This window comes from Galeopterus variegatus, unplaced genomic scaffold (genome assembly GCF_000696425.1).
Source record: "Galeopterus variegatus unplaced genomic scaffold, G_variegatus-3.0.2 Scaffold374, whole genome shotgun sequence".
Classification (NCBI taxonomy): Eukaryota; Metazoa; Chordata; class Mammalia; order Dermoptera; family Cynocephalidae; genus Galeopterus; species Galeopterus variegatus.
Genome location: NW_007726485.1, coordinates 623,453 through 635,987, shown reverse-complemented (window position 1 = coordinate 635,987; position 12,535 = coordinate 623,453). Strand labels below are relative to the sequence as shown.

At 33.9% G+C, this 12,535-nt stretch overlaps 2 protein-coding genes across 2 annotated transcripts in view; one reads left to right on the top strand and one right to left on the bottom strand.

Moving 5' to 3' along the window:
- The window catches only part of PIK3CA (phosphatidylinositol-4,5-bisphosphate 3-kinase, catalytic subunit alpha), a 30,508-nt gene extending 26,028 nt beyond the window's left edge, over positions 1 to 4,480 (top strand). The window contains exons 17-20 of the mRNA XM_008568113.1: positions 530 to 700; positions 1,558 to 1,675; positions 1,788 to 1,939; positions 2,751 to 4,480. Of these exons, the coding sequence (XP_008566335.1) occupies positions 530 to 700; positions 1,558 to 1,675; positions 1,788 to 1,939; positions 2,751 to 3,021 (712 nt within the window). The 3' untranslated portion in view covers positions 3,022 to 4,480. The remainder of the gene's footprint in view (positions 1 to 529; positions 701 to 1,557; positions 1,676 to 1,787; positions 1,940 to 2,750) is intronic.
- Positions 4,481 to 11,096: 6,616 nt separating this feature from the next.
- Positions 11,097 to 12,535, bottom strand: part of KCNMB3 (potassium large conductance calcium-activated channel, subfamily M beta member 3) — a 10,696-nt gene continuing 9,257 nt past the window's right edge. Inside the window, exon 4 of the mRNA XM_008568112.1 lies at positions 11,097 to 11,426. Within this exon, the coding sequence (XP_008566334.1) occupies positions 11,097 to 11,426 (330 nt within the window). The remainder of the gene's footprint in view (positions 11,427 to 12,535) is intronic.

Here is a 12,535-nt window from a genome sequence, read left to right as displayed (position 1 = left end):
AAATTGAGAACTGCTGCCCTAAATTTTTATTTAGATGTCAGTTAAACATCTTTAAGTTTACCAATATTTTTAGCCATAAACGTTTATAAAGTTTTAATTGTCATAATAATTTTCTTAATAATGCCTTTTTTTTTTTTTTTTTGTGACTGGTAAGGGGATCGCAACCCTTGGCCCGATGTGGCCTGCACCATGCTCATCCAGTGAGAACCGGCCATCCCTATATAGGATCCGAACCCCCGGCCTCGGCGCTCCCAGCGCTGCACTCTCCCGAGTGAGCCACAGGGTCGGCCCAATAATGCCTTTCTGATATACAATTAAGTGCTTTCTCAATTGAAGGTTATAATAAATATTGGCAGGTAATTTTGAGGATTTTTCTAGGAATATGTTTGTCACTCTATAAACAAAATCAAAATTAGGTTAAGGCAATGAAGGTCATGCATGACAAGTTTACAAATAGAATATTCATGTTTTAACCTATTAAAATATTTTTTCTTTTAAAATTCCATAAACATGTTGCCCCTTTTTTCAGAATGTTACCTTATGGTTGTCTGTCAATTGGTGATTGTGTGGGACTTATTGAGGTGGTAAGAAATTCTCACACTATCATGCAAATTCAGTGCAAAGGTGGCCTGAAAGGTGCACTGCAGTTCAACAGCCACACACTACATCAGTGGCTCAAAGACAAGAACAAAGGAGAAATGTGAGTTTTATTATTCTTTCTTCCTGTGTTAATCTAAGTTTTTGTTAGATGAGTTTGGTAATTGCTCTGGGTTAGACCAGAGAAAACAATTGTACTTATTTTGGGAAAAAATATACTCAACTTTTGAAATATTTGAGGTTATTGTGTTTAAATGATCACAGTTGCTTATAACTTGGTAAAATTTTATACATTCAACTTATGTATCTAAAATGTATTCTTACTGCTTATTTTTTTTTAAAAAACTAACATTGCACATTTAAAATTTTAGTTCTAATTCAATGTTAAAATGATTAGGAAAAAATCAATTTTAATTTAATTTTAATTTTTAACAAGTATTTTTTCACTCTGATAAGAGTTATTCTGTGGTCAGGGAACATCTAGAAATTTCCTTAGAAACCCTTGGGAACTTCAGAATCTCAAAATTCCTCAGATCTTTGTCTTTTTTTTAAAAAAGATGACCGGTAACGGGATCTTAACACTTGACTTGGTGTTGTCAGCACCATGCTCAGCCAGCGAGCTAACTGGCCATCCCTATATGGGATTTTTAAAAAAGATGACCGGTAATGGGATCTTAACACTTGACTTGGTGTTGTCAGCACCATGCTCAGTCAGCGAGCTAACTGGCCATCCCTATATGGGATCCGAACCCTGGGCCTTGGTGTTATCAGCACCACACTCTCCTGAGTGAGCCACGGGCCAGCCCAAAATTCCTCAGATCTTTGGACATGAATTCTTTCTTCCCTAATGTCAGTGATTGTTTTTGTTATTTGAACAGAAACTTTGACCATCTTTTCCAACTTAATCTGGGTCGTTCTCTATTTCCACACTGCTCATAAGGTGTTTATTTCTTCTTGTAGATATGATGCAGCCATTGACCTGTTTACCCGTTCATGTGCCGGATATTGTGTCGCTACCTTCATTTTGGGAATTGGAGATCGTCACAATAGTAACATCATGGTTAAAGATGATGGACAAGTAATCATTTTCTCTCTTTAAAATGTTTTGATGTTCATAAGCTAAATTTATAAATTCAACATAAATATGTCTGCATGTGTCAAACTATAACATAATTTCTTATTTTTGAAAGCTATTTCATATAGATTTTGGGCACTTTTTGGATCACAAGAAGAAAAAATTTGGCTATAAGCGAGAACGTGTGCCATTTGTTTTGACACAAGATTTCTTAATAGTGATTAGTAAAGGAGCCCAAGAATGCACAAAGACAAGAGAATTTGAGAGGTAAGCTCAAGAACTCAAAAACATAAAATAAATAATTCTTGCTGTTCTATCAGAAGCAATTGATATCTTTCAAGCAATTTAAATATTGGATATTAGATTACCACTTTAGCAAAAACTGAACATTTTACTGTTTTATTTATTTATCTGTGTGATGCTTTGAAGGAAAATGGAAAGGGAAACCAATTTAATTTAGTGAGCTAATTAAGGACTAAAAAGAAAGTAAACCTTAAACTTTATAACATGTTTAAAGTTTTTATTTGCTGCTGTTTAAGTAATTGGACTCCACTTTCTCTATATTGACAAATAATGCATAGTGCTTAAAAAAACATTTTTTAGTCATATAATTTGAGGAAGGTTGGTCAACTATAATTACCATGTTTATTCATAATTTTTCTTATCACCTTGTGGTGTATCATCAATCTACCTTAGACCTTGATAAAGTACCATTTAAAATTCTGTTTTATCTATAACTCAGTCTTGACCCTAGCCTAAGCCCTAAAAACTTTAGTATGGACCAATCCTTGGGTTTAATATATACTTATTAAAGCATGTATTAAATACTCCTGATATGCCAGGGATTGTTCTAGGTATGAGGGATAAAACGGTAAACAAAGTCCTCATCCTTGTGTAGTTTACATTCTAGTGTGGTAAAGGAAACAGAAAAGTGTTGGCAAGGAGAGCTAGGAGAGGAATGCTGTTTTTTATAGCTTCGTCCAAGAAAGCCTCTGTAATTATGTGACATTTGAGCAGAGACCTGAAGGTTTTACCACTTTTTGCTCCATACTGACCAGACTGTTCTTATTACTTATAGGTTTCAGGAGATGTGTTACAAGGCTTATCTAGCTATTCGGCAGCATGCTAATCTCTTCATAAATCTTTTCTCAATGATGCTTGGCTCTGGAATGCCAGAACTACAATCTTTTGATGACATTGCATACATTCGAAAGACCCTAGCCTTAGATAAAACTGAGCAAGAGGCTTTGGAGTATTTCATGAAACAAATGAACGATGCACATCATGGTGGCTGGACAACAAAAATGGATTGGATCTTCCACACAATTAAGCAGCATGCATTGAACTGAAATGATAACTGAGAAACTGAAAGCTCATTATCTGGATTCTACACTGCACTGTTAATAACTGTCAACAGGCAAAGACTGATTGCAGAGGAATTGCACAATCCATGAACAGCATTAGAATTTACAGCAAAGACAGAAAGAAAATACTGTATAATTTAAATAATGTAAAAGCAAACAGGGTTTGATAGCACTTAAACTAGTTCATTTCAAAATTAAGCTTTAGAATAATGCGCAATTTCATGTTATGCCTTAAGTCCAAAAAGGTAAACTTTGAACTTTGTTTGTATCTTTTTTTAAAAAACAAAACAAAACAAAAACCCCAAAATATATAGAAATAATGGAGAAGGAAAAAGAATGATGGTTTTTTTTTGTCTTGCAAATGTTCTATGTTTTGAAATGTGGACACAACAAAGGCTGTTATTGCATTAGGTCTAAGTAAACTGGAGTTTATGTTAAACTACATAAGATTGGAAAAAAATGAAAATTTCTTATTTTTCCATTGCTGTTCAATTTATAGTTTGAAGTGGGTTTTTTGACTCCTTGATTAATGAAGAAAAATGCTTGGGGTGGAAGGGACTCGAGATTTCACCAGAGACTTTTTAATAAACCAAACCTTTTGACGATTTGGGGTCTTATCTGCAAGTTTTGGAGGCAGTCACAAATGAGACCTGATATATGGTGGTATTTGAGGGTTTTTTCCTGGACAGTATTTACAAGGATCTGATTCTTATTTCCCAGGAAAATTCTAGGTTCCCACAAAGTAAAAAAATCATCACAGAAAAAAGAATGAGCAGGAATAGTTCTTGTTCAAGAATTATACAGTATTTACCTTAAGTTGATTTTTTTCTCCTTTTGCAGTTCAACTGAATACATTTTTCATGCATGTTTTCCAGAAAATAGAAGTATTAATGTTATTAAGAAGATTATTTTTTTTATTAAAGGCTATTTATATTATAGAAACTATCATTAATATATATTCTTTATTTACATGATCTGTCCCATAGTCATGCGTTGTTTTGCACCCCAAATTTTTTATTTGTAGTAGCATGGTCAGCTTTTCTCTTGGTCTGTAAATGAGGCTCAGCACTATCCTGTTTATACCAATAACCAGTGTGTAACCACTTAAGGAAAACAGATTCAACTTATTCCTCTTTCCTTTTATTTCTGTTTTCACATGAATTCCCCCATCATCCTTCCTCTTTTATAACTGAGAATGGCTCAATCATATGAAATTAGTTACCAAAATTAACACAAAAAATTTAGACTGTCTTCCTTATTGCTTAAACTCTTCTACTGAGGTATGCTCATGCATAATACTTTATAATATGGGGGAATAGAAACCGTGAACTTTTTATCCTTTAAGCTGTTTATCCATATGTCAATAACAAAAGTAGGACATTAAACCATGTCCCATTTCCAAGTAGTCAGGGCTTACTCTCCAACTTTATTAAATCCCATTCAAGCACAGAACACATTCTTAAATATTTTGAAAAACATTAACCCTAGATGTAGGGGCTAATGCTAGTCATCATTCTAGAATCTGATATTTTATTCAGTATTTGACATGAATGATTAATGCCCTAGGAAGTAGCTTTAGCAAATGTCCAGGTGCCACACCAAGAAAAGTGCAATAATTTACTGACAGTTTCTAGATTAGACATATTACTGGAAAACAACTTTAATGAAGAGTGGACATTGTATAATCTAGTAAAACAGCATCACTTTAAAAATATTTATGAAATCAGTTACTTATAGTAGAAGTCTTGAATAGTGAGCAAGGGACTCTAATACAAATACTCTTAATATCTGGCTATTTTAGAACCCTTAAAGGGCATAATTAATGGAGATTTAGGTACTTCACCGAAGCATGTATATAATATTGCCAACAAGAAAAACAAATTTGAAGGTTAGAGGAACTTATTTCTATAAACTGTCTTGGAGTAGTTAAGCAGAATTTAAATTCTGTTTTAAGCAGGAAACTACATGGACTCTTTTGCAGATATAAAAGATTTCATAAGTTATTAAAACTTCATGATTAACATTTTATGTCATTTAGATATGCAAATGATACATACTAACATCCCAGTCTTTTCTGTATCAGGAATTGATTATAGGAAAACTCAGTGAAATGGTACAAATCAAACTTTGATGGTGGAAACTGAAGATTTAGCAGAGTTTTACTCAAGTGCCAAAAAAGCTTTGAGCCTCCTTGCACAAAATTTATATAGTTTTTGCATTTTTTTCACATCAGTTCAGATAGTTGTCCTTCTTCCCCCAGGACATCTCCCCCATTAAAACACACAAGCCACAAAGCTTATTTCATCATTTACATTTATTTTCAAGAGTTACTGCAACCACATTAATTCTATTTGAAGGAGTGTAGACAAATTCTATAAAGAATGTAAGTTAAGTGATCTAACCAAGAAAAGAGGGACTGGTGGTACTTAGAAAGGCAAAGAACCAAAAGTTGAATACTACATGGGGTGACTATGATCTCTTTCAAGTCAGCAATAATATAGCCACTTCCATGTACTTCAGTATCAGAGATCAGTTCCCACGAATTGGATAGTTCTATACCAACCATCCTTGTCACTGAATATGGTGTAACTGACTATTAGCTCTACAGTTTCATTGGGTCACTTGAGAGATATTTTCTTCAATAATTATTTTGGAAAAAAAAAACATGTCTAAAGCCTAATTTTAAACATAGCAGGAAATAACTGTTTGAAATAGTTTTATGCTTTAACTTTATACCATATTTTCATATATACAAAAACATTTATTTTGAAGATTTTTAGACTGCTATTAATTTGAAATTTGTTAATCTTGTTGTGGAATTTGTTGGGGTTTTTTCTTTTTAAAGATGTTTTAATTGAATTTTTTTAAAGAAGAATGGAATTTGGTTGCTATTTAATGATAGAGACTAAGCTTTTTGTGGTTCTTAGTGTCCTCTGTAAAACTTAGTGTCCAAATTATCAACTCCGAGGTTTTCCCTTCTATTCTGCTTTATATTACAAGCCCATTAGGAAATGGGAACCTGGTGAATATATAATGAATTGTAAAATATTTTAATGTGTAACTTTTTCAACTGTGAAACTATGACTATTGATTTTTTGATGAAAACAGCTGCTGATAAAGTATTTTGTGTAAAGTGTAGTTCTTATTAATCAGGAAAATGATGACTTGATTAGATTGTATACATCCTCTTGGATTTTATTTTTAATGGATTGGTGATTTTCACATAGGTAAAATACAGTTCATCTGTATTCTTTTTTCCATCAAAAATTAATTGATTTGGCATTATAAAAAATTGTGGGCAGTCTGTTTTAAAGGTACCATAGAAATTTCACAGCACATAAACTTGGATTTGTTTCTTTTCTTGATGATTTTGTAAATCCATTTAATTCATATTTAGATCAATAGACCATTCTTGCCAACTCTTTGAAGAAACTTAATTTCCAGAAATATTTTAAAGCTACCCCATTAACTTTTTCTGAATATCGTAAGTTCCTCTTGTTTCTGTGTCTGCACAAACTGCAGGCATGGGCTGGACCCACGCAGTCAAGAGTCTACCATAAAAAATTACTTTGATGTCCAAGACATCACTAAAATATTTCAAGTTAAAGACAATATGTGTTGTTAATAGATTGTGGTGTTTCTACTATTTAAAGACAATTTTCATATGTTCAGATGTTTTTGAGAAGAGAGGAATGTGAAGGGTGTGCAGAACAGAGAGGAGCAATTGAATGAATTATATTCTTTATATCCATTCTGCTCAGATGGGGCATGTCTAAGAGTAGGCTGAAAGTTGTTAGAGTATATTGTGCATACCATGAGAGAATTAACTCTTCATCAAGGATGGGATTGTGATGGCTGAACGATATTCAGCATTGACAGCATCCTCAGATAATTCTTCGTGACAATAATACAGCTGGGCTGTTTTTTAAAATGCAAAATCATTTTTAATTATTACATTAAAAATTGTAAATATATCTTATGTGCCATGGCCTGGAAAGCCTGTTTTCTTTTCTCTTAAAAATTATTTTTACCTTGTGAAAGATTATGGGGTTTATCTCAAGGTAACTATGACCCTGATAAAATTGGATTGCTAACTCTACCTCAGAGAAAAATAGATGAGTCACGATTCAATACTTCAGGCTTTGGTATTATGGAAATTTTTCAGAGCATTATATTTTAGATTTATAGATTTGGCATGCCTTGTTTTTAATGGTATAGGCAACATTAAGAAAATTTTTGGCTGAAATTTAATCCTTGCTCCAGCCATTTGCAAAAGGCTATCATGTGAGGAGGTTCATGGTACTAGGTTCTTCAATTTGGCATTTGAAATTCATTTTGTTCTCTGTTCTTTATTATTAGTGCATTTGGTGTGTGTATATTTGCACATCTTTTTATTTGTATACACACTGCTTGATAGCCCTAGTCAAGAGGCATCTTCTGTAAAAAGTGAAAACAAATGTCAAGGTTCTAAAATTCAGACTCCTAAATTTATTAGGAGTCTCCCAAGTTGGGATGTTAAGTCTTTAAATAAATTTACTTATTTCATTCAAGTATTCCACTTGATTATGATTTTGCACTTCCTTTTTATTAGTACAGCAATAATTAGTTTTGCTTGGTATTAGGTATGTTAATATTCCAGCCATGCTAGTTAGCATAAAGTGACAGATGTGAATCATAAGGAAATTTCCTGACTTAATTTTTACACAACTACATTTAAGAGTTTTAGTGGGGAGAAAAAGTAAAATTAATCCATTGTTTGTATAGTATTATTAGGTAACTAATTTTCACTACCAACATTAGCCTCCATTCCTCAGGTTGGTAAGTACAGAAAAGGTTTTTAAGCCAATTACAGTCTGTGAATCTATATGCAACATTACTTAATCTGTCACTACAATAATTTTGTGGTTATGCTAAAAACCATGTATATTTTTAGGTATTCTTATTTTTGTTAATCTTTCTAGATTAGCAAGGAGGCAGAAAACCTTCATTGTTTCATTAAAATATCTTTAATAGACTAAATTCTAGTATGAATTTCCAAATGTGGTCATTATTTATTGATTTCATAAGAAGTCCCTTATCAGGATTCATTTATGTTCCTAAGAGTGGTTGAAGAATTTGACCTTCATCTGATTTCTAGAAATGTTTTTGACTATGGAACCGAAGTTTCAAATTCAGTTGATGGTTTCAGTGTGACTCAGCCCTCAGACTTATTTGAGTTGAATAAAATCTTTTTTAAAAAATCGTTTTGGAAAATAACATAATACTTTAATATCTTGGGAAATGTGACATACCAAAAGAAGACTACTAACACATCAAATGTTTATTTTGGAAGCTTCAACAAGAAGATCAAACGACCCTTTTTTTAGCCCCATTAATTGTAGCAAGTCTATTTCTCTATATTTTGTCATTCAGTGAATTGAAGTCCTATGGTATACTGCACAAGTTAGAAGAAAAGTGCTTTTAATGTTCATTTAATGATGGCCCAAAGAGTATTTGACACGGCAAGATGCATGTGTTACTATATTGAGAACATAGAATAATACAGTATCACTAAATTTAAGACCTTTTTCCCAGTCTTGCTATTATTAGCAAGAAGTTTAGCCTGTGACTGCACTTATTGTTTGTGCTCATCAAAAACTGTCAATGTCTGCTTTTCTTTAACTTTTCAGTCTGTAACATCACGCTGTTTATTAAAAAAATTATTTTGACTTGTGTCCAAACAATCCTTATTGTACTATATAAACAAAAAACTGTGATAATTCTATTTTGCCATTTCTTTTGAAAAGCAGATCAGTGTTGCTAATATCAAAATTTAACTAGATTTCTGTAACACCAAGGTCAAGGGTTCAGATCCCCATACCAGCCAGCCACCAAAAAAACAAAAATTTAGATTTGAGTTCTTTTCAATAATGACTAAACGTGTGATTGAAAACTTGTAGCTATTATGTCTTAAAAGCCAATTTTTCTGCTCCAGTTAAGTGATCAAGATTAGAGAAATATAGCTTTAAATATTAACTTCCTTTAAGCATAATGAATTATATACTTGTATTTTAAGCAAAAATATATGTATATGCATATATGTATGAACGTATGTATGTATATGTATAGGTAGATGAACTTTTTTCCCTAAGTCAGTTGAAGACCAGAACCTAGAAGTGAAGTTAGACTAGAAGCAAACTGGTTTTGCTTTCAGTTTTCATAAATGTTGCCGAAGGTAAGTCTGAGCTTTTCTTTGACCACTAGTGCACATGGGCATTGATACTTAGTATTTCCGAGCAATTAAACAAATCATTTCTTACATTTTATTTATTTGCCAAAGGGTTTGAGTGACTTCGAATTGACTTTGTTCTCCAAGGGTAATGTCTCTTTAACTAAGTAGCCACTGTCTGAATGAAAAACTGTAGTAAACACTCTGGATTTCAGATTAGTGGTTTTGAATTTGTTAAAAATCCCAAGAATTGCATATTGTTAGTTGGAAGTCAAATTTACTAAGAAATGGAATAGAAATGCGCCCTTCATTTAAGAATAAACTACAGAATCTCACTTTGCAGAATGATTTAAAATGCACATCCGTACATATATTTTATAACAGGGAAGTCTTTGTTGTACAAAATGATTTACCACAGCCTTTTAAACAGATTCTGGGCCCTAAATGAATATCACATTTAGCCAAGAGAATCAGGGGGAGGGGGAACAGGCAGAGGGAATCCGCTCTCGCAGCTCCTTATCCTAGCCTCTCTACCAGCTGTCCAGTGAGAAGTACCAAGGCTGACAGAATATTGCAACTTAGCACAAGATTTTTCTCAGTCTACTAACATTTTGAGCACCTCTGCTAGATGCCGGAAACTAAACTAGGTGTTCCACATACCCTACCTTGTTTATTCCTTGAAATAACCTCATAAAATAAGAGTATTCCCATTTTATAGATGAGAAGAGATGCAGTTTAGCTGATTTGTCCAAGGATACATATCTACAAAATTGTAATCATGGCCTACAAATTCAAATAAATCTTACTCTGACACACATGCTCTCTTCACCATTCCACCCTAGAAAAAGGGTAAAACACTAAAACTTTTCATTACTGATCAGGTTAATATTGCTCTATTTAATTATGCAGTTTATTTAGTAATTTGTGACTTGAATTGCTAAAAGGCATTAAATTGACATAGAATCAAAGCTTTTGGTTTCATTACATCTACATGCAAAGGTCTCAAAAGTTTCTTTTTTTTTTTTTGTCTTTTTTGTCTTTTTTCCATGTCCGGCGACGGATCGCAACCCTCAGTGTTGCCCCCGTACCGGACCGGGGATGCATTCACTTCATATTTCTAGCCATTTCTCCTACTCCCACCAGAATGTGTACAAACAGCAAAATGAGCTTATGGAAAGCACAATTAACTAGAAAAATGTTGCTGAAAGAAAAATTCCATAGTACATGGCAAGGTTAAGTACAAATAACTCTAAACTTAGTAAGTTTTCTAGGCAGCAGCTTTTCCCCTTTACCTTCGTGAATGGTGAAGAAAGAACAAACTAAAATATGGTAGGTCCATGTTTTCTTAAGTTTTCTATCAGATTTTTATCTTTCTACTGTGAGTGAACTGTACTAAGAATTTTTTGTGAGAAATGTTTTAATGTGAACTATATTGTATAGAGTTAGGCTGATGGTTCAGTGCTCAATGGTTTATATACCCTCATTGTTATTTCCACATTGACAGGTTCTTGCTAGAGCTGAAATTTGAAAAAGAATAACTAACGAATTCATTTTGCCATGTGGAAACAAAAAGTGCTTCCTTGGCTTATGTGGAAAGAGATTTGGAGTAGAAAAGATGGTGAGTTTGTATGTATAGAATAAGTAGAATACATAGGAGGTTTTTTTAAAAAAATTTTCCCACATGAAAATATGATACTGTAAATACCCTTTACATGGATAGTTTGCAAGTAGGTATGTTCCGATCCTAAACTTCAGAAGGTGCAGGTATCTAAAGGCAAGCACTTTAATTTGGCTACCCTCTTAGGATTTCTCTCCTTCTTCCTCTGCTCCACCCAATCCTCCACAGTTTGAATCAATGCTGTTCTATATAGGGTACTTTGCCACCTACCTCATCTCTGACTGCAGTGCTATATTTTTCACACAGTAGGGACAGGTGCTGTGTTAATCTCACCATGCCAACAATCAGGGCACCACCTAGTAGAGTCAACGAAGGCCAAAATAAACAGTGGAAGATAACCATTTGGTCATACTTTTTTATAAGAACGATATCTTCAGATTGGCTTTCTGGACTGTAGAAGCATGAAAAAGGAGTTCCATTTTTGTGATCGAAGAATTCCTTTATATTCAGAGCACTGTTGACCAAATCATTCCTATCTCGGTGGCACTTAGGTGTGTAAAAGCACTAGGAATATGGAGGAGGAGAAAAGATAAGGGCACTATCACCAATACCAACCACTTAACAGTTTTAATTCTGAAATAGTTTCAGGCTGAAGATATTAGTGAGGAGTTTCAGTCTTAGAAGGTGATGAAATATCAGCAGGAGTACACAGAGTGAAATTGCCATTTCCAGGTGCTAAGCAGGGATGTGGGAAGGAATTCTTAGATTATATGACATTGCAGGAGAGGCAGTAATTAACTTCGTAATGACTCCTCCCCAAATGCAGGTCCTTGGTCTCTTCCTGGACAATACCCCCAATGAATCCATTTATCCATTCAACAAAAGTCCTACTACAAGCTTGCAACACCTAGTATTGCCTCTATTATCTCTGTCTCGGTCTCTTGTGTCAAACCCTTTCCCTAAACGAGAGTGCAGTGGGCTTTTGCCCTAGGCCCACAGAGAGGGAACCCCACCTAGGCTGTGGGTCCTGGGAGGCAGAACCAGTGGAAAGGAAGGGAGCTCTATCAGCTGGTGATTTTTTTCAAAAAAGGTTGAGGTTTATTACCCTATCCATTAGCCACTTAAGGTACTGTGCTAAGGGCCTACAAAAATATTTAAGATCTTAAAAATTATTGCATCCAAAATAGAAAACAGAAATCATCAGATTGAAATGAGTGCTCAATTAAAGACAACAAAGTAACACATCAACTAACCTAATACAACTTAACTTTTATAGCTTGGTGTAAATATAAATTTAAAATCACATGAACCACTTGTGTAACTTATGAAAATCAAAATTATAATAGTCCTTTAAATTTCTTTGATAAGAAAAATTAGTTGCTTGATTTAAGGTAGACTGCGAGTACATTTTAACATTTTTGATATATGGGGAGTGGCATCTCTAAAAGTTAAGGCTGCCCACAAATGACTCTGATCATTGTCCCAGCCTAAAAATACCAGACACCAAGTTGTGAAAGTGGAATAATCCCCTTCCTTTCTGTATACCCTATTTCTCCTCCAAGAATGCTTTTAGCTTCATTTATCCTGATTTGATCACTATAAAAATGTTTACTAGGGGCCGGCCTGTGGCTCACTCGGTAGAGTGCGGTGCTGGTAACACCAAGGCCACGGGT